Source organism: Physcomitrium patens, chromosome 9 (genome assembly GCF_059467195.1).
Source record: "Physcomitrium patens ecotype Gransden chromosome 9, ASM5946719v1, whole genome shotgun sequence".
NCBI lineage: Eukaryota > Viridiplantae > Streptophyta > Bryopsida > Funariales > Funariaceae > Physcomitrium > Physcomitrium patens.
Genome location: NC_143418.1, coordinates 8476833 through 8500654, shown reverse-complemented (window position 1 = coordinate 8500654; position 23822 = coordinate 8476833). Strand labels below are relative to the sequence as shown.

At 32.9% G+C, this 23822-nt stretch overlaps 1 protein-coding gene across 2 annotated transcripts; it reads left to right on the top strand.

Moving 5' to 3' along the window:
• Positions 1-4239: 4239 nt before the first annotated feature.
• Positions 4240-11131, top strand: LOC112286265 (uncharacterized). Of its 2 annotated transcripts, XM_024527996.3 has the most exons (13): positions 4721-4802; positions 4977-5247; positions 5403-5541; positions 5713-5837; positions 5942-6143; positions 6254-6492; positions 6626-6737; positions 6982-7272; positions 7405-7565; positions 7675-8010; positions 8164-8225; positions 8344-9395; positions 9518-11131. In XM_024527996.3, exons 2-13 carry the CDS (start codon positions 5026-5028, stop codon positions 10348-10350), a joined length of 3774 nt encoding a protein of 1257 aa, XP_024383764.1. In that variant the 5' UTR covers positions 4721-4802; positions 4977-5025; the 3' UTR covers positions 10351-11131. The 2 variants fall into 2 exon arrangements, with proteins under 2 accessions (XP_024383765.1, XP_024383764.1); XM_024527997.3 differs by having other exon boundaries at positions 4240-5247; positions 8167-8225.
• Positions 11132-23822: the final 12691 nt, after the last annotated feature.

Genomic DNA, 23822 nt, shown 5'->3' with positions numbered 1-23822 from the left:
TAAAATGATATTATAAATATTTCATTATCAACTTTTAATTAATTTTTCAATATTAAAAAAATAAAAACACAACACTTGCTATTGTGATAGACCTAATTTTCTATATATATATATATAGGAAAACTAATCATATTTTAGATTATGAAACTAAAACAACAATGTTTTTTCAGAATTATTTTGTAACATATTTGACTATCCAAATTTTTGTTCATAAACTTTCAAGTATTAATAGAGTTAAATGGGAGAAAATTCTTTAAAATGAATTTATGAAAATTATACAATTTTATTAAGAGCATAGCAAAGATAAGTTAGTATTTTTAAGTAGGGGACAAAAATAGATAAATCTATTGCAAATGACTTATTTCAAGCTTTAAAATGATTCTTCTGATGTGATATTGCAATAAAAATTATAAAGTCAACAAGAAGTTTTATTTAACTTTCACTACAAAAATAATGTAGAACAAAGAATTACAGTATCTGTAAAATGAACTTTGAACCATCTTGCTCTAAAGAGTCATCTTAAGCAATGAAAGAAAAAAAAAAAAAAAAAAAAAGAAAAAAAAAGGAAAAAAAAGGAAAAAAAAGAAAAAAAGCTCACTAATAAATTTTTGCATTAATACCAAATTGATCAAATATTTTAAGTAAATATTATAACTAAAATAAGATAATTTTTTTTATCTTCTAAACTTTACCAATATATCATTTTACTTATTTATTTATTATTTATAAATTAATGTATTTGAGTTAACTTATTTGACACATCTCAAAACATTTAATAATTACATTAGATTCTAACTTGAAGTTTTGTCTAGTATGAAAATAATAATTTAAGAGTCCAAAAAAACTATATTTAATAACAAAGCTTCAAACTTTAATGGAATGGATTAAGTAAACAATATAGGAATTTAATTTAATTTAGTTTTAGATTATTTAATTTTTTACTAGCATTAAGTAATTTTAGATATCTTAAAAATAAATAATTATTTAATTATAAAATAAGAATACTTGTTATCTCATATGTTGATTCACATATCATAAATATAAAAATAAAAATAAAAACTTGAAGGATTGTAGACCAATTACAATGCTTAATACAACATACAACATCTTTGCTAAAATTTTACAACTAAGAATTCAATTTTGTTTTTAAAAGCAATAAACCAAGATCAATTGATTATTTATTTATTTATTTATTTTTATTTCTTAGATATGTTTTTGACAACATTTTATTATTAAAGAAGACTATCTATTAAGCAAAATCTTCTAAAAAAATTATTTAAATACTTATGTTAGATTTTATTAAAGTTAATAATATTATCTAATAAGAAATTATCAATAATCAGATTGAAGAATTTAATTGAGATCCTTAGATTATTAAAATAGAAAAAAATTGTTGTTTGCTAAAATAGGAATAATAATTAATATACATAAGATATATGATATATAATATTTAAGATTCTATGATATATGATCTATTATTATAACTTATATATAAATAATATAAACATAAAGAAATAAAATAAATTTTAATCAAAATCTTTGCCCTATAGTAAAATAGAAGGGTTTATGTAAAACGACGTCACAAAGTATGACTTGTTGGCTCAAATTTCTTAAATTATATAGAAAAAGAGGACAAAAAGAGTTCGAACACATTATAAAGTTTTCTAAAGCTTAGATCCTGTTGATATGTTGGATACTTTAACAAAAGATGAATCTACAAAATAAAATTCATCTATTTTCCTAGGGTTTGGATCTCCTATATAAAGAGATATATCATATTTTAAGATTCTCTCTTAATGAATTATATCTCTAAAATCTATCGAAGGAGATGAATTTTACAAAAGGCTATAATCCTAAAATACTTGGAGAATCCAACTTGGTTGAAGAAGTTTCATTAGTGTGAAAATCCAATTCTTGTAGAACTTTTCTAAAAAACCATGCAAGCATAAACACGATTGGGCGATTTTGATGTATTTGTTTATTGAAATAACTGGGAATTAATTTTTTCAGAGAATCAAAAACAGGTGCAATCATTGACAAATTCATTCGATGTCTTCGTATTTTCAAAGAAAAGAAACCTCGTAAAATAAAATAAAACACATACCAAAAGGTAATAAAAATTTAAGTAAAAACAATGTGGTGTGCTTTTTGTGTATTTAGCTGATAATTTTCCTGACAAGTGGATGCACCTGAGAAAATTAGCCTCCACTATTCCCTCCCGATGAAGCTCCCCTCAACACCTGCCACAGTTTCCATTAAAAATCTTAAGAATCACACAATTTTCTCTGAAGTATCAGAATCTCACAGCAGCTTCACAACACGTCTTTATGAATTGAGGATATCTAACAATAACCCAGTTTGTTCATACCTTCCATGGCTTCGCAAAGCGTCGAGTCTACCACAAAACCTGCATGAGCACAAGATCAAATTCCCATTTTGGATTGCAGGGTTGCAAGTTTGAGGCCATCATCTCAGCTGAAAAGAGAGCTTTTAGGTACCATGTGAGTCATGTGTATGTATAATCACGAAGCATTGATACATTCTTCGAGTTCTGCACCTCGTAGAATCGATCTTCAGTCAGAAATCGGAAGGAGATTCTTCTATAGTCACTGCCAGCATTCATTCGCGGCGGTGATGGACCGTCACTCAAGTCACGTCTGAACCGTGTTTACCCCCGCCACACACATGTTGAGGTGTAAGAGGGGGCCGTGATTTTTCTAGTGTGACAGAATTTTTCTGGTTATCCTAACGATTGAAACCCTTGTTGGTTGCTGAGCATTGCTGATGAAGCTCAGTACGAAAAGTAGATTGAGAAAGATCCCATTTTGATTGATGGAGTGTTAACGCTGGAAGCCCCGAACACAACAATCCTGGATGCGATCATTATCGCCGTCCATGCTAAGTGGACCCATGTCAACCAAAAACAAAAAAAAATAAAAAAAATAATCAATGCATGCTCTATTGTGCAGAGCAATGAGTGTCGGTGGAGGTATTGCTGTGCACTTTTGTGTGCAAAAAGCAAGAGATGGTGAGTTCTTTTTTTTTTTTTTTTTTTTTTTTTAACAGTTTCTGTTCCAGGCTGGGATGAAACTTTAGATAGAACTCTGCTAAGATCCTGAGCTTTCTCTACGATCAACCGACACCCGGTTGTTTTGCCTCGGATATTGTCCACCATTTTGACTCAATTGCCATTGTTAAAAAAATAAAAATAAAATTAACTGTCTGGTTTAGTTCGAATGGTTCAGGTTTGAATAGTAGAGCTGGACATTTAGCTGATTTCACAATATCTGGCGGTTCTTCCCCAGCTCAATAACCAAGATGTCGCTCTTTCAACAGCGTTTTGAATTATAGGTCGAAGCCAAGACGAGTTGAAAGGAGCACCTTCTGCAGTGAATAAGATAGTAGAGTTTTACATCAGGTAGATCACAAGTCTCACTGCGTCCTTTCGTAGTTGTCGTTGGTGGGTTCCAGAAGAATGTCGACTATTTATTGATCTCAACCCGGGGACTCGGGGGAGATGATTTGTCTCACATATGGCGGTTGTTTGCATGACTGTTCGGCGAAAAGGGACGAGAATAGGATAAAGACACTTCTTACGCGTTCTTTCATGGAAAATGTGAATTTCCTGTGAGCTGCTGCTGCTGCGATTGGATCTAGCTGTCTACTTGAGCTGTCCTCAAGCTTGTGGCGTCGGTGCCAGGTGTTTGCGTGGAGTTAGAACACACTCATTGCAATGGATCCATGTTTCATAGTAAACTCGAGAAGCTAATGGATTACACTCATGAGTAGCAGTTGATGATTGCGTAAGTTTCCACCGACATACCGTGTTGATCGGAGTAATCAACAACTCAGCCAGACGATAAGGCAGATTAGCAGCTGTTAATCGTTCGGATTTGACCTTGCCGTGTGGATATGCAATTAGGTGGGCTCATTGGTGTGAATGAGTTGCTGGAGTTGGAGCGAGGTCGAAGTTCGGAGAAGCTGCGGTAGAAGCGGTTTGACGAGATCCATGCACACATGGACGATGCTTCCGACAACACTTTGACACTGCTCCGCGGTAGTTGCGGGCATCATTCTTCGGTACAGCCTGGGTTGAATCTCACTCGTCTAGCAACCAGTGGAGATACGGTCGTTGGAGCTTACGCGGGCAAAAGCACTTTGCGGTGACGCCTAGCGCAGAGATATTCTAGAGATAAACCCCATGGGAATCTCTTAGACGTCGTTATCGCAGGACAGCGTTTGGGAATTTGTAGCAACGGCGACGCGTGACCTGCGGCTGAATTCTAATTGGCGTTAGGTAGTGCGAGCGTAGTCGAATCCAAGGGAAGGAATAATATCCAGGGAGATAAATAGAAAACATTCCTGTGCAAAATTCATGACTTCGACTAAAACTGAGAAGAAAATAGCTTAGCAGCAACACAATTGGCGTTTAGAAGTCTTTCTGAGTTACGAACTCAGCGAGGATTTGATGCGAGACAGAGGTGAAACAGGATTGAGCACCGGTGTCCGATTCGCAAGTGATCATGCTCAGATCCAGTGAAGTAGCACAGGAACATTAATTCTGCGCAATCGATTGCACAACGACGCAATTTAGTATTCCTTTTCGTGTAGCAATCACAAAAGTAGTCGTGGGATACGAGAGGCAAAGATTGTAGAAACTTGCAGAGGTTTTTGAAACGCGTGTCTCCGAAATCAATCACAACAAGACGAGCTTGGGATTTAGACGGGTAGGGGAGAAAAAGACGCTCTTCGGAAGGGCCCGCGCTGGCTCTGCTGAGATAGCTAATTCGGAATTTAGGGGGGTGAGTGAAGATTTTTGTTGAAATTTTGTTGCAATCTGAATGTGCAAGAGCTGGCCTCAGTCGTGACTCTAGATTTCTTGTTCATCAGCATGCTCGCACTGGTTCCAGACATAGTTCTTTCCCATGTAACCCCTCAGTTCCCCCTCGTGACTGCATTCGAAGTTGATACTCTAGGAATTCTGTGGCATACAAGCTCAAGAATCATTGGAGAAGTCCTCGCGGGATGAGCGCCTCTAAGGTCCTCCGTGTGTACTGGTGCTGTGTCGTTGCGTTGATCTTTCTGCTCAGTCCCGTTTCTACTCAAGGACAAACTGCTCTCCAGATTGAATTCATAGAAACTCCTGTTAATATTACGGCGACGGAAAATGCTGTGTTCGCGTTCAACGTCGTGGACAGCAATGGATCCTATCCTTGCGCCGCACAGCAATGCTCTTTCAGATGTCAGGTGGGTTTGCTTGATTGTCTGGTTAAGCTGCTGGAAGAACTTTGCTACTGAATTTTGATTTTAGTTTGGTTTTTGATTTCGCGCTCTGCATCAACTAGTTTCAGCTCTTGTTGCAACTGGGTTATCAGTTTTTTGTGGCGCCGGCCATTGTGCAGCTAGATCAGTTTCCTTCACAAGACTGTGTCGATTTGCGTGCTTCTTTCAGTAACCTCACCGACGGTGTCCACAATTTCTCTGTATTCGTAAATACTTCGAGTGGAGCCTCCGCAGCATCACAATTCCGTTGGGCAATTGGTAAGGATTGAAATTAGATTTTATTCCAACCTACACACCAGAAGGAATTATGGTTATCGGCGCTTCTATCCAACAGCAAGAGCCATCAATCGTCTTCTTCCGCTGGCTACGGACTAGATTTGTGCAGATAGTCACACAAATTTGATAGATGGTACTGGTCCCTGTTTGCAGACACTGTTGCTCCAACGGCTGCCGTCACTGGAGTGCAAGCTTTCACCAACGCACTGAACGTGACGGTGAGCATTATCTTCAGCGAAGCCTGTGGATTCGTCTGTTCAAATGAGAGCTTCTGCGATGTAAGTTGCACAACAAGATCCCACCTCCCGCGCAGAGCTTCAACTCTTTTAAGCCACTGTAAACAGTCTCATTGATCTCACATTGTGTTTGTTGAATTGCTCAGCTATGGATTCATGGAGGGGGGGCCGTCATCCCCTCCACTCTGAAGGAAATTGAGAAGGGGCGAAAGTATTCCGTTGTAGTTGCTCTTCCCACAACTATTCGGAGCGGCAAAATTCAGGCCGTGATTGGCAGAAACTCCTGCACCGATGCGGCGGGGAATGTACTCCGACGAACGAACGTGTCTTCTTCAATAATTCGCTTCGGTAACGATCTTCCCGTTTTCCGCAGTTGCAAATTGCGAAAAGCTCTAGGATTAATACTCGGCGCTGTATGCATCATGCGAAGCTAATACCTGAGGTGGTGCGAATTGTAGATCGAAGGGTACCCAGTGTGCACTTGTGGACCTCGGTTCCGAGCTCTAAAGTAATTATCAGTAATCAGGCAAGGACGGTTGAAGCAACCAACAACGCCTCGGATTTAAGAGTTTACTTGGACTTTGACGAGCCCATCACAAGCTCAGCTGTGGAGCTGCGGCGTGCTTTGAGTGTCAGCAACGGGATCCTCACGCCGATAGCGCGGAAGAGCAACGGGAATCGTCACTTCGGCTACGCAGTAAGCTTCACCAGTTGATGCATCATTAGAATCCATGCTCCCTTGCTTTGTTTTATCCTCCATGAGGTTTTTCGTCGGGATTTGAAGGAGAACAATGCTCTTGACTAATGAATTTCTGGGTTCTTGTCTGCAGCTCAGGAATGTTACCAATGATTCCTTGGTCTCAATCGCTTTGGCAGGAAACACAGTTACCAACCGATATGGCACGCCTTTGCCAACAAACATCAGTACAACATTTTTCTATGGTGAGTATTCCTTTCAGGATTGAGTCGTTTCAGAAACTAACGTGGATTGTATGTTCAGACCTTAGCTCCTCGACAGATTCACTTGTTGCGTCTATGTGGAACCTATCGAATCCCGAAGTGCGGTTTCGATGACATGTTAAATCCTAAGCACACAGGCAAAAGCCTGTTTCAGGTCTGGTTCGGAACAGAACCCTCGAGGCTGATGTGTTTTTTTTTTTGTTTTTGTTTGTGGTGTCCATGACAGATACTGGGAGACCACAAGTTCAGATCAGTACCACTTTTCGTACGAAGACAAAGGATACTGTTCTCCCCTTTGTTGTTCAATTTACAGAGCCTGTTTTCAGATTCAATTCTTCCGATGTGGCGATATCAGGAGGAAATCTAAGGAGCTTCAAGGAGATCGATAAGAGCACCTACATCTTGGAAGTAACTGCGATAGACAACGAGCTTGTGACGGTCTCTGTCCCTGAGAATCAGACTGTGGACGTTGCTGGAAACTACAATCTGGCTTCGCCCAACTCACAAGTTCGACATTGTACACCTATCTTCCTTTGAACCCATTTGGATTTTTGCCTGTTTGACAGCAATCACTGCAAAATGGTGTATTGAGCAAAATGAAAGGACAGGATTTCTTACTAAGCTAGGATCATGGCTCTGTAACGTGCAGATACAACACCTTTAGTCTCGGTATTGATCTCCTCCTTGATAACGGTGGGACTGTCGTCGACGGCCATGGTGTCCGTGGCGATCTCCATCTCATCCGCAACTCTAGAAGCTGTAGGTGCTGTCTCGGCTCAAAAGATTGATGACCCGCGCAGAAATCTGCTGGTACGTGTGCGACACAAAACACCAACATAACGTGGATTTTCGAGGTTGGTTTTGCCGAACCAGGTTTCTTAGGTTTTCACATCGATCTTTTCTTCTTCGTCGTCTGCAGGGATTACTAGGCCATCTTCAAATCCTTGCTCTGTCAGGGTGGCTGGCAGTGAGCCTGCCAGCCGAATACCTAGAGGTGACAGTTGGTCTTCGATGGTTGATTCCTCACATGGACACTCCTTGGCAAAGAAGAGATGTGCTCAACACAGGAACCAGTAACCAGACCACCACTTCCACCATCCTGCAAAATGTGATCAGTGGTCGTCGAAGATTACTAGAAATTAATGAAAGACTGGGCAATCTACAGCACAATATGCACAGAGGTCGTGAATTGGGAGCTAACAGTACCTTGGATGGCCCAGCAATGGAGGCTAGTGATTACGAGCTCTACTTCCTGGTAAATCTTTTACACCTGCCTTTTTTTTTAATCTCTGGCTGAATGTAGACGACCATATTTCTGCATATTTCTCAAATTGTTCTAGTACTCGAAAAAAATGAATTCGCAAAGTATCCTGAGCCCACTCTGATTTTTTGTTCGTCTTTTCTCTAGCAGCGCCACACTCCCAACAAAGGAGCTCTGGAGAGTGTGCTCATCAGCAACAAGTACAACGGGTACAGTTCAGTCTCAACTCATGAATGCAATTTTTTCATTGGGTGATTTTGTTTGGAAATGTCCTCTGGCTCAATGTGGCGATGCAGCATCGAGTAATTGTGCTATTGGTTTTTGCAGATGGCAAGAGTTTCAGAGAAATATGTTTTGGATAGGTGTTGTGGGAGGAGGCGCGATCCTGTTACATATCTTGATCGTCCTCTTTCTTCGGTGGCGGACAAGGGCGCTAATCAAAGGAGCCCTTATCATTCCTCGCTTCGAACTTTACCTCTTAATTCTTGCCATACCAGGATTAAGCCAAGCGTCTGCCTTCATTATCAGACATGGCTCACGTGTTAGCATTGCAGTCGGAGGATTACTGCTCTCAGTCCCAGTAGCCTTCCTCATTGCTGTCTTAGTTTTTCTCATCTACGGCATCTTCATGGGGAGGCTGGTCCAGTACGAAGAGTTTCGCTACGAGGTTCAAAGCCACGGATACGTTCAACCGCAGAAGCCTCATGGGCTTGTCAACCTTGTCGCTGGTGCAGGCTTCCCAGGGAAGTGGGTCAGAAACAATCATCTTGCATCCACTTTCCGCTCTCGCTATGGCTTGATTTTTGAGGATTTCAAAGGTCCTCCGACAATTCTGGTACACAAAAGGGCTCAAAACCTGAGACTAACCATCAAACGAGCCGGCAGTACGATGAAGAGTCCAGACTCCAACGATGGGTCTAACGATACTGTGGAGGTTTCTGACGCTCCCCGTGTACTCGGAGATGCACGAGCAGCCTACATTCTAGTGGATCTGTCCAGAAGAATCACTCTGGGTCTGTTGTTCGGATTGTATCCTCTGTCAGATCACTCATGGAGTCAAGTAGGTGTAATCGTGGGCATAACTGCCTTTCAGTTTGTATACCTCGTGGTGATCAAGCCGTTCAGGAGACGAGGGGTGCAAATGGTGGAGACGATTGCTCTTCTGTGCGAACTGGGGGTTTTTGTAGCGGGCATGGTTCTGCTCGCGAGGAAACAACCCACAGATTTGAATTTTAGTATGGGAGTTTTTATGCTCGTGTTGCTCGTCTTCAGCTTCGTGACGCAGCTAGTCAACGAATGGTATGCGCTTGTGGAGCACCTAATGCGCCTCTCAACTTCTCAAGAACCTTCTCTCAAGGACGGACTAAAAGTTTTTGCAAGTGAGCCTCTCGATTATTGCAGCTCTCATTAGTTGAATCATCGTTGTCACATCCATTTTCGTTTGGGTTAGATTTCCAAGTGACAAGGATATGCATTAACGTGGAAGATACACTTGTTGCAGGGGGATTGATTCTCCCGTTCACTCCACACCGCATGCGGGGAAAGTTTCCAGGTAATCAAGCGCCATTACCAGTAACTGCGGTGGCAGAGTCTCAAAATTGCCGGATATCCGCAGGGAGTTCTCATGTAGAATCACCGCAATCTGTGTCTTCCAAAAGCAGACCACACCCACTTGCTACACCGCTTCCTCTTCCAACTCCAGAATCTGTTTCTTCTAATCCAGGATCCGTTGCACAAATCATGGCTATAAACGCGGACAGCGGCCCACAGAACGAATCGGAGGAGATTCAAGCTGAAGCGTCGCAGAGATCCGAGAGGCAGACAAGCAGGAGTCACTGGATGAACATCTTACAAGGAAGACAATCACAAGGAAGATCACAGAGGGGAATCGAGAGTGAAGAATTGAGGACTTTGAGAGAACTAGCGAAGGCAAGTTTTCCTCGGCATCCCAACGCCGGTCACTCCGAATTAGAGCAAGCATTTGCTACTACCAATCCGGTTCAGGGTTCTCCTCCAATTGCAAAGTCTCGTGAGGTCGACGAAAGGCGGTACGTTCGGAAGCGGAGACAGTTTCTCGATGAGCCAGATCTTCTCTCCAGGGGATCGAGTCCTATCATAATCTCAGACTTCATCGCAGTGGTCCCTTCAGACAGCAACATCATCTTCCCGCGTGAGGATCCTCTGCCTCAGCCCGAACCTGCACACCTTGTCCATCCTCCCACCATGCTCACCTCTTCGCCCAGACGCAACAACAAAGGGTTGGGATTTATGTCAAGTCATTCTGAGAGTCTGCGTGATGACAGCGGCGCCATCCGACCACTGGAAGAACGATGACCTCCGAACTGTGACATTACCTTCGGCGTCAAACCACTACCACTTCGATGTACTTCAACAACACGGTAACACAGAGAAACGGCAACGCCAATGCATAACAATGTACTATAGCTTTATACAGCAGCTCGGTAGGTCAATCAAGTGAGAGTTTCGCAAGTGGGATCATCATAAGCATCGACATGGAGAACCACATTTGCGAGTGATTAAGCGACGAGAAGCAAACAGTAGAGAACCAGCTGAGCACGCATCCACCGCAAGTTGTCCATAAAACTCAAGACACCATGCTCCATTGTCCAGACTCTCACCATTCCTGCAACGTCTCTCCTCGCCACACCAACTCATTTCGAGCTCGCGCAGTTTGTGTACACCACTGTCCTGGAGACAAATCCACGCTCGCGTTGAGCACTGATTCATCAGGTAGATCCTGAGCATTCTTGCCACAACAACAGCAATTGCTGCCACAATTTTGCAGCCGAACTCTACTCTGAAGATGGCACTTTTAGTGTGTAGTTCGTGAAGAGACTCGCTTGTGCATAAGATTGCCGTCCTTCAATGAGTCAACAGAATGGTGCAAATTTTTGTGTAGATTTTAGACAGAGTGATTTTAGACAGAAAATGATTACAGATAGGAAATGATTTTGCATTTCACTAGCCGCCGCCGCCGCCGCCGACTGTTGGTAGTTTAGTCAACGATTCAGCATGTTAATGTCCCACACAGGGTTGGATTTGTACCATACAAAAGTCATGTGTTAAGTTAAAATTTTTATCGAAATTTTGACAATTAGTTCCATCGCTATTGATACACTAGTGTACAATGATATTCGATTGTTCACAACTGCAAGTCATTTGAACTGCAAGACGTACCGTGTTCTTTGCAAACATTAAATAAAATATCATTTCATTATATTAAACAAATTTCTCTTTTACACTCAATAATAGATTGTTTAATACTAGTGACGTGTTGTTGGCTGATAATTGAGTTTTGAAAACATTGTCGATGAACTTGTCTTCTTGTAGATGTGTTAATTACATTTAGTTTAATATTCCCTTTGAGCTTGTTGATATCATAATTTTATTCACAAATTTAATATTTTAAATTTCTGTTATTTTAATCCTAAATCCAAATTCTTCTTTAAATCTTGAACTCTTTTTTATACTTGATTCTAATTTAGAATTTAACAACTGATTTTTATAACATAATCTTATTAAATTTCTAAAGTTTCATTAGATAACTAAAATATTATATTTTTATATTCTTATTATTATTTATTTATTTTAGACATATATTGTATTCTTAATTTTATGATTAAGAATAATTTTATATTTTAATGATAGTAACAAAACTTATATTTTCAAATTGTGTTAATTCTTAGAATGTTGCATGTAAATAGGTTTATTTAGAAATAATACAAGAAAATTATTTAAATTTTATAATTTTTTAAAAATAAAAAATAAACAAGTTCTATTGACATGAGTTAATGCCAAACAAGTTAGGTCATATGGTAATATATTAATATTATGGTATTTATAAAGAGCACATAACATTATATGAAGATATATCACTTATCAAAATATTCAATGTAATTAGATGACCATATAAACAACATCTAACTAGATTTCTTATTAAAACTAGACAATGAATTTATACAAAACTAGATAAGCATTTTATTACACATAAATCTAGAGGATATGAAGGTAGACAAGGAAATAGTGCATATTGAGATAATTTTTTTAATAAGCTATGTTAGCATTATTATATTTTATTTAAATTAAACCACTCTAATTTAACTTAATTAATATTTGATATAACTTATTAAGATAACAAAAGAAATCATATTACAAAAATAAATATATTAAGAATATATAATATGGCATTTTTTTATGTGAAAAAATTTCTTAAAAGCAAAAAAGATTAGAAATTAAAAATTTGTATCCAAATTAGTTCAAAATAGTTTTTTTTTTTCAAATATTAGCATTATGTGAGAAGAAATGCACTAATGTTTATAAAAAGAAGAATAGAAATAGAAGAATAATAATAGATTTTTTAAAGATTGTATTACATATTATCAACAAATGGTTATTTTAAAGATTGTCTAAGAATTACATAACTTTTTTTTCAAAAGAATTCAAAATTTTTATTAGATTTTAATAATAAAATCATTTTAGTTTAAAAATAATAATATCATATAATTTAAAAAAGAATATAGTGTTACAACATGGATTACTTTTAGATTCAACAAAAGAATCTATATATATTTTAAGTTACTTTAATTATCTAGATATATTGATATTTGTATAAAATTAGTTAAATTAAATATCATTGTTATCAAGGACAAGCATCCAAAGAAGGCAAATAAATAAGAGAGACTTTTTTTACAGAAAGATAACAAAATAGAAATAAGAAAGTATGTATATTAAAAAAGAAACTATAAACCCTTGATAAGAATGAAGAATTCTTTGTTCTTGCCTCAATATATACTATTTAAGTAAGAACTACATTGCAATGTTCTATAGGATCTCTGATACGTGTTTTAACTTATAAAGCAAGTTTCTTATATGAATACTACATGGCTAGCTTATATTACAAGCTATCAATATATGTGACACGTGGCTAACTTGTTGGCTAACTATTTATCATATCAATCACTTTTAGACGTGTATAAAGATGAAATCACATCTATGAAGCTTTTCAAATGATATTATTAAAATGATTTATTTTTAACTATTTCTACTTATATATATTATTCAGATAATTATAAGAATAAATATGTATGTTCATGATATTATCTTCTATTCTAAGGACAAGTTCTAGAAGGAATTGCAATCACATATTGATGAAATCTAAGATATGTCAAATTATATTTGCTACATACTTTGACCTTTATTCCCTTAGAAGGTGGTTGATAGGTTCTCTTAGCCATCAATAATATCCTATTCAAGGATAGAAAGATCACCCTATTATTTTATCATTATTGATGCCTTTGTAACATCTTTCAAATAAAATATTTGTAATACCATTAGGAATTGTTCCTACCTCTAATAAAATCATCATTGGGAGTCTCTTCTAAAGTTGTGTTATCAAATACATTGTATCTTACCATTTATTTCAAGAAAAACATGTCATTCTTAAAGATCTTTATCTTTATTACATTTAAAAAATATAAGATAATTTAAAAAAATCACAATGAAAGATATAAGATAGAATGTAATGTTCATTAAAAATTATTTTTTTTATAACAAAGATTTGTTTGATTCTTCATCTTAATTTTGATGGTTGTTGTTGATGAAATACTTTGATCTTCTTTGTTATATTTGCAAGATTCTTTGATGGATCTGATGTTCATTTTTTAATATCTTATTTGTGCTAATAAACAAGATATTCCAATCTATTTCAATGTTTCCTTTAGTCTAAGACTTCTTCAATATTAAATTCTTAATTATTATCTACTTCTATAAGAGGAGGTAGCATTTATCTTTGTCTTAAAATATTCATTGTCTTATATGGCTCAAGAAGAGACATATGAAATATAAGATGGATCTTCATAAACTTAGGTAGATATAATCAATAAGTAATTCAATTAATTAATTCACATATAAATATCAAGGATATGAATTTAAAAAAAAAAAATCATAATATATTTTTTTGTTATTCAAAAAGACTGGAAAATCATTCAAAGATGGTAATATATTGAATCAAAATGGCTATTGTCAAAGATAAGAAGATTAAAAAGTCTTGAAATAAGTCTAAAGACTAAAAAGGTATTATTGTATTACATGTGTTTTTACTTAAGAATGCATTAGGCACCTAGCTGTACAAGATAAGTAGAATTGCAAGAACAATTCTATCAAGTTTAATAGAATCTTAAATAACCTCAAATAGACCTTAATAATCCTGATCAAACTTTGATCAATCAAAAATAAATTCAAAAGAAGTTATAAAAGAAACACAAAAAAGTTCCAAACTAATCTCCCAAAAAAAACTTAATGAAATATAAAAATAAAACTTTAAAGAAATAACTATAATCTTAAAAAATATTAGAAATAAAAACTTTTAAAGAAACAACAAAGAATCCTAAAGAAATACTAAAAATAAAAATCATAATATAATCTTAATTAAAATCTTAATTTAATCTTAATTAAATCTTAGATCAAATTCTAATTAAAATCCTAATTAAATCTTAACCAAATCATATGTTAAATCCTAGTGAATTCTTAGTAAAATCCTTAATCTTTGACAAATCTTAATAAAAACCTAATAAATTTTTAGTCAAGTTTTAAATCAAATTTCAAGAAAATTTTAATCCTAACCAAACTTTAGATCAAATCCTAAGCCCTAACTAAATTATAGATAAATCCTAAATCAAATCCTATAGCAAATTAGAACTTCAACAACTAATAGTTGAATCATTGATATCAATTCAAAATTTGCATACTTCTTAATATCTTAGTTAAAAATAAGTATAAAAAAGATGAAACTGATTTCAGTAACTAATTGAAAGAAATGTAAGATAATCTAATCCGGTGTTAGGTGGCTTCTTACTCCAACTTAAATTCTAAAATTCCAACACCAATATCTCTTTCTTGAAATAATTGAATTACTCTCAAATTTCACCTAAATATTAGAAATTAAGTCTAATATCTATAAATGTTTTTACTTCAATCTAATTGATAAATTGCTAAAGATCTTTGAAACACTCATTGACCTTCAAACTCTAATTTTTGAGACCTCAACTCATAAAAACCTTCACATACTTTGATCTAATTATTTGATTGACTTCAAAATTTGCATACACATTTATAACTAACACACCAACAAATTTCCAAAAATTCATCCATATACATATGAAAAAACTCAAGAAACCTTCAAATTTATAAATATATTTTTATTTTTCAAAATCTAAACCAATTGAGAACATCTCTAACTTTGGAAATCCTTCAAAAGCTTATTATTGTTTCAATTAATATAAAACATATGTCCAAAAATCTCTCTTCAAGTCTACTCTCATATTTCTTTCTTTGATCTACCAAAAAATTCCAAAGTCACCATGTGAGCATGGTTTTATGCCTTAAGGTTTGATTTCAACCCAAGTTAATTATTAATCTTCTTAAGGTATCAATTTTTGATAATTTGAGGTAATTTTTACTTTAACTTATTTTCAACTCTTTTTTTAATATGCCCATGTCAATTTCTTACCACTTTTACATTGATTTGGCCCATATATAACCTTATAAAGTAAATAGAGATTCTTCCTATAAAGAAGCAACATTAAGATTAAATCTTTTATTGTCTTTCTATCTTTTATTCTTATTTCTACTACATCTTTTTGCTAAGCTCTTCTATAATAACATCCACATTTTTACTTTTTACTATATAGTTATATTATCACAAAAAAACATTGAAAAGAGTGAAGAAGGCTTTACTCTTGTCTCCACATATACTTTCTTACTAGGAGTTATGTGGCAATATTCTATAGGACCTCCAACACGTGTTGACTTTGCTAGATACATGTCTTAACTTGCAAGTTAAGTTATCTACATGTATATCACAAAGTTAGCTTATTCCACAAGCTACTAACACGTGTATTACATGGCTAACTTGTTGATCAAGTTTCTAGCCTATTAATAAATTATAAATACTTATAAAGTCAAAATAGCATCTATAAAGCTTTTTTAGAAGATACTATAAAATCAATCTATTTTTATCTACCTCTATTTAATTATATACATAATTATTAATATATATATATATATATATTTATGGAATTATATTCCTTTTTAGAGATAAATTCCATGAAAAATAATTATTAGTTTTCAAAAAAATCCAAGATGTGAAAAATTATATTTGCTACATATCTTGATCTTTGTTCTCTTTGAATATGGTTAATAGGTCCTTTGAGTCATCAATAGTGTCTTATATCATGGCAAAAAGACCATCCTACTATTTGATCATTGTTGAAGCATTCATACCTCTTTTCAAATAAAACATTTGAAACACCATCAAGAGTCATTCCTACCCTTAATAAAATCACTAAACATTGAAAATCTCTTCCAAAATTGTGATATCAAATACGTTGTTTTTCACCAACTATTCAAAGAAGGATATGCTATTTATGACGATCTTCATCTTGATTATGTCATCTTATAGGATATAATAATAATAATAATGTCTTGTCTAGTATTGTATTGTAATACAACTATATGGTAAAAATATAATCAAAAATAAAATTTTAAGTAATATCTAATCAACTTGACTCAATAATAATTTAAAATATTGAAATATGACTTTTATAAAAGCCGTTTATTTTATTTATTTATTTATTCATTTTTTAATAGCTAAAAGATTAAAGGTTAGTAATTTTATTTTTTAGGTTGTAAAAACTCTTTTATTGCCTTAAAAAGGCCATAAATTGATAAAAATATGATAGAAGAGATAAATAATTAGTATGGTTGATACTAGGATTAAAATAAAGATAAGATCAGGTTAAAAAATTCCTAGGATAGGTTGGATTGATACCTAAGGATTGATTGTTGTCGTATTATGTATATTCTTGCTTGAAAATGTATCAAGCATCTAGTTGTGGAAGGTAAGTAGAAATACACAAATAATCCTACCAAGTCTGATAGAATCTTAAATAATCTTAAGTAGACCTTAATAATCTTGATTGAACTTTGATGAATCAAAAATAAATTTTAAAAATATTTAAAAAGAAACACAAAAAAGTGCCAAATTAATCCCAAAAAAAATTATGAAGAAATATCAAAGAAATATAAAAATAAATCTTTAAAGAAATAAAAATAATCTCAAAAAAATATTAAAAATATTTTTTTTTAAAAAAACAATAAAGAATCCTAAAGAAATATTAAAAATAAAATTTTAATATAATCTTCATTGAAATCCTAATTGAATCCTAATCAAACCTTAGGTCAAATTTTAGGTCAAATCTTAATTGAAATTTTAATTAGATTTTAAGCAAACTCTAGATTAAATCCTATTTAAAATCTTAATGAAATCTTAAATCCTAGACAAATCCTATACTAGTTCTAAACCAAATCTTAAGAAAATTCTAAACCAAATCTGAAACTAATTCTAATAAAATCTTAGATTTTAAACAAACTCTTAACAAACTCTATAGCAAATAGAACCTCAATAATTAATAATTGAACCATTGATGTCAACTCAAATTTTGCTCACTTCTTACTGTCTTAGTTAGAAATAAGCACAAGAAAGATGAAATCAATTGCATTTATTAATTGAGATAAAAACAAGATAATCCAATCAAGTATTAGGTAGCCTCCTACTCCAATCTAAATGCTTAATTTTGATTGCCAATATTTCCTTCTTAAACTATAAAATTACTTCTAAATTTTATCTAAAATATTAAAAATCAAGTTTAATATCTATAAAAAAAAAATCATTTTAATTCAATTGATAGATTACTAAAAATCTTAAAAATAGTCATTGATTCTCAAATTCTAATTTTTGAGATGTCAACCAATAAAAACCTTCACATACTTTGATCTAATGGTTTAATTCATCTCAAAATTTACACACATATTAATAACTAGAATATCAATACATTGTCCAAAATTCATTTGTATATACTCTACAAAACTTAAGAAATTGTCAAATTTGCAAACATATTTTTATTCCTCAAAAATCAAAACCAATCTAGAACATCATTAAATTTCAAAATCCCTAAAAAAATCAATATTGAATCGATTAATATAAAATCAATATCTAAAAATTTCTTCTCAAGTTTGCTCTCAATTCTACTTTTTGATCTACCAAGGAACTCTAAAGTCACCATATGTGCATGATTTTGTGCCTCAAGATTTGATTTTGACCTAAGTTAATAATCAATTCTCTTTGGGTATCAATTCTTAGCTTCTTGAGATAAATTTTACTAAAATCTACTTTCAACTTCCTTCTATATATGCATATATCATTTCTTATCTCAGTTACTTTGATTTGGCTCATTTATGCCTCTATAAAGTAACTAGAAGTTTCTTCTATAAAAAAGCAACATTAAGACTAAATCTTTTACTACCTTTCTATCATTATCTTTATTTTTCTTATACATATTTTTGCTAGGTTCTTTTATAATAACATCCATATATATATATATATATTTTTTTACTATATAGTCATGTTATCACATGACATTATTTATAGAACAAGGTTGAAATCACACCTCTAGCCACTAAATTGGCCTCTTAGGACAAAGTATAGAGACATTTAGAGATTGAAAACTAGGATTGAAGAAATATCTTTATGATTTTTTCAAAAGTCTAAGGATTTTTTTCATAGGATTTGGAATGACTTTGCAATTCCTGTTCTAAGTTAGGATTTGTATAGGTGACTTTAAATTTATGCAATATAATTAAAGCTAGTACTTTTAGCTAGTTCATGAAATTGGTATCACATCTATAGTTCAAAATTTGAAAATAATTGGTAGATTGGATGTGCTAAGTGTATAAAAAAATTTGTATTAATCTAATGGTGCAGTTGAGGGATATCTAGTTTTTGATATAAGATGGTATTAGAAGTTGGCAGTTTTGAGTTAGGTAGGATTTCTATCATATTTGAAGATCTACTAATTGGAATAAAGTAAAATTTGGCATGGTATTAGAAGACTTGAAGATCAAGGTACTTACTAATTTTGAGCTAAAATTAATAATTAAAAAATAAAAAAGTGCTACAAAATATTTGCATTAACTTTTGAGTTGGCGGTCAAGTGACATCAATGCAATTTGTTAGACATTTTTTCAAAATTGATGAGTTGGATTGTACCAATTTTTTTTAAATATATAGAGGATTAATAATAGTATTTGGGTAAAAAATATTATACCAAGTAGATAATTAGATCAGGACTTAGAGCTTATTGAAGCTCATGGACTAGGGATGGAGCTTCTAAAGAGAAAATTAAAATTACCTAATCATGAAAGTAATAAGGCAATTGGAGTTTGTGTATGATTGAAGTTACTAAAAAGAATATTTTTGGATACTTTGCATTGATTTTAAGCTTTTTTTAATTGAAATTTGAATTGAATTCTTTTTAAATGGATGAAATTTATTAGAATTTTTTGGATACTTGTAAAACACAACTTCATCTTCTACAGCCAGATGCCTTGTGCATTTTCAAACATAACAATATGTAACATGACATAACTAGTAAACCCAACATGAAAATTTGGAGTAGAAGGTATTGGATTGTATTTGTGGTTAATTAGAATTGATGGCCCAAGAAAGAAAGAAGATTGAATTTGGAATTTTTGATGGAATTTTGAATGAAGCTTCAAGTGAATTTTCTAGTGATGGACAAGATATTTACTTTGATTCAAATACTAAAATATATGTTTCAAGCATATACATTATTTATGCAATAGTAATATGGCAATGATTGCAAAGAAGCTTTGGCAACTAAAGCATTACAAGCAATAGTTAGCAAGATTGACTAATTTGATAGGAAAGATATTTTTAAATATTTGACATGTTATGTATGGAAAATAGAATTGAATTTGATTTTTTGATTTAAAAAAATGATTGATTTATTTGGAATTTTTATAATATCAAAGATAAGAAAACATATTAGATTAATTATAGAGCATTTTAGAGATTTATGGGAGACATTTTTACATGCATTAAAAGATAAATATTTTTTAAAAGATATTGATTAGATTATCTAGAAATTATTTTTGAAATGGTTTGAGTGGCCTAACAAGAATTTACAAGCTACGAAGCTTTTGAGGAAGTATGAGAGGTAATATTCTTAATTATCAAAGATGGAAAAGTTAACATTGGAGCCAAATATGGTTGAATTATTTTTTCAAGCTGTTAATGGAAAATAATAAGAAAAATTGGAGTTGCTTCTTAAAAATAAAAAAAAAAGATGAATGATTGACAACAAAGTAAAAAAATAGTAAAGATGTTATGGATTTTCTTGCAAAATAAGAAAGGATGAAGAATAGGACTAATATTCTAAGAATAATATATACATCTAAAATTCAAGTGCATATAATACAATTGACAATGACAATTGTACAATTTCTAGCATCTACATCAAAGAAAGAAGATATGAAAATTGAAGAGATTATATGTCACATTCAAGACCTTTAAATCAAATTGACAAGACTAAAAGAAAAGACTTTTATAAATAATTTGAAGGCTATTTTAAAACAAGGATATGTCAAGGAAAAAGACTCGATGAAGGAAAATATACACAAAAAGGCTATCTCGATATAATAAGTCAAAATATAAACAAGTAGGTATATTAAAAGGAAACTGCAATGGCTATTGCCACAAGACAAGAAACTAAAGACTCTTGAACCTGGACTAGAAGCAAGAAAGGAGTTGACAAGAGTGAAGAAGCCTTCACTCTTGTCTCTATATATACTATCTAACTAGGGGCTACGTGGCGACGTTCTATAAGACCTCCAATATGTGTTGACTTTGTAGGACACATGCCTTCACTTACAAGGCAAGTTTTACTATGTGTGGGCCACATAGTTAGCTTAATCTTCAAGCTAACAACATGTGTGGCACATGGCCAACTTGTTGACCACGTTTTTAATCCAAAAAGTCAATTAAAGACACCTATGAAGTCAAAGCAGCATCTAGGAAGTTTCTAGGAAGCTTCTATATTAAATATTATAGAATTAACTTACTTTTATCTACTTTTACTTACTTCTACCCATTTTTATATGTAATTATTAGCTTACATGATTATGGCCGTGACAGGATATGTACAAAGATACATTTGGTAAGAGAATACTTTTCATATTAGGAAGGATTTCAATGAATTTAATGAAATAATGTAATAAAGAGTTATTTTTTAGAAAGATAGAAAGGTGGCATTAAAAGATACGAGGAACCTCTTTCACATAGATTCAAGACTTTTTAATAGCACATGGAGTAGCAACACAAGAAAATACAAGTTGTAGTTTTAGGATAGATGATGATTTTAATAGAAGTATAGCAACAAGTAGATTTTAAATTTCAATTATTTCTACAATACAGAAAGAAAAAAATACCTAGAGATGTATTATTGAGAACTGCATCTATAATACGTAGTACAATAGATTGAGAAGATTGTATTAAGGTTCTTTCATTTAATGCATATATTGCTAAGAATCAACATCAAGCCTTGATGGAGGAAAAAAGATAAGAAAATTTTGATGATATGAAAGAAAGAAATTCTTTTAAGAGGCAAATTAGAAGAGATAAGGCTTGTGAGGTGGCTTCTCAAGAATTACCTATGAAAGATATGTCAACAAAATTAGAAGAAAAAATAAAAGAGATAAAAAAATAAAAATAAATTGATAGTTTATAAATTATTCTTTGATATTAAAACAACAATAGATATAAGCAGGGTGTTGGAAGAAGGTGTAATAAATGCTAAAGTAGAATTGATATTAAAAGAGATTTCAAAAATTGCCAAGATGTCAAAGACATGAACTAAAAGATGATGCATAAACCAATGAAATTTGTGTCAAAGAAAGAGTAATAAAATAAAAATAAAGAAGTATATATATTAAAAAAAAAATAGAATCGCTTATTGCCAAAAGACAAGAAAACTTGATATTCTTAAAACTAGAATAGAAGCAAGAAAGGAATTGACAAGAATGAAGAAGACTTCATTCTTGTCTCTATATATACTATCTAACTAAGGGCTATGTGGCAATGTTCTATAGGACCTCCAATATGTGTTGACTTTGTAGGACACATGCCTTGACTTACAAGGCAAGTTTTTCTATATATCAGCTACATAGTTAACTTGGTCTTCAAACTAACAACATGTGTGGCACATGGCTAATTTATTGACTACTTTTTTAACTCAAAAAATCAATTATAGATGCCTATAAAGTCAAAGCAGTGTCTATGAAGCTTCTAGGAAGCTTTTACAAAAGATATTATAGAATTAACTTATTGTTACTTACTTCTACTTATTTTTTTTTTATTTATATAGGTAATTCTTGACTTATATGTGTATGTCCGTGATATTACTCCCTCCTTTTAGGAACAAGTTCTATAAGGAGCGGTCATCATATATTGAAAAAATCTATGATGCAACAAATTATATTCGTGACATATTCAAATCTTTGTTCTCTTTGAAGATGGTTGATAGGACCTTTCAACCATCAATAGTGTCTCACATCAGGGCAGGAAGACCATCTTATTATTTGATCATTGTTGAGGCTTTCATTACTTCTATAAAATATTTAGAATGCCATTGTCATGTTGTAATTACTTATAGTATGTAAAAATTAGTTAGGACATATAATATGTTCATAAGTCTTCGTGCATGTTAGAATGATTAATAGATTAATTTAAAGAGAGTGGATACAAGAAACTTTATTTTGAGTTTTATCTATTTTGATTATAGCATTTAAAAAAATTATAAGACCTAAATATTTAGTATGAAGCCTTGAGAGGAGATTAGAGCTTAAAGAAGAAAATCTTAACTAGAAGAAGGCTTATTGGGAGGAATGAAAGCAAGGCATGGTTGGATGAAGGCAAGGAAAGAAGATCTTCATTTCCATTGGTCAAAGGCCATGTCCAATGGGCTTCAAGGAGGATGCCCGAGGCCTAATTAGAGATTAGGGTTTCTCTTTTGAGGTCATTCGAGCTTTGGAGGCTAGGATCATTATGTTTAGATTTTTATATATGGATTGGATAAAATTTTTGTGTGATTTAGAGTTTTTATGAAGGAGTTATTGGCACTCAAAGTTAAGATGTCAATTTCATATCTATTATCATTCTTTGGGACATAACATATGTTTACAGAAAGCAACAAAAGATCAGCGACTAGAGTTAGAGAAAGTACTACTTCGACTACACTTTTCATATACTATTTGATGAATTTGAAGTTTGGATAAAGAAGTTATAAAGGATTGAAGTCAGCTCATCTAAATCAAAGGCAATAAGTAAGTGATTTTGTTCATTATAATGGTTGGAGCCATATCTTGAGTTTTTAGGCGAATTTTTGGCTCAAATCTTTTGAAAAAGGTAGATTATTGTGTTAAGAAGCTATATATATAAATTTTGTGGTAATTGAGCACTTAATTCATGAGATATGAAGAAATTTGCATGTGGGTGTATAAAAACTAAGGTTTGAAGCTACTATTAGGATTTTGGTGATATCTTAAGATTCGCAATGAATTTGGAATTGAAATTTGTTGTAGTAGTTTTTAAAAGTATATCAGTACTTCATGTAAAATTTAATTTTTTTTGAATAGTCCAATTGGAAGATATGAGTTTTGAAGTTTGGAAATAATACTCCATAAGAATATATAAAGATTTAGAGTTTTTTTTTTTATATTATATTTTAGATGTTTTTGGGAACTTAAGACTTATATATTGGGTATAATTGATCTTAAAAGTGTTATATATATATATATATAAACCAACTTGGTCTTTTTTTATCTCAAGACTTGATTGAGCAATTAGTGGCAACCAAGAGCCCAGTGCTTTT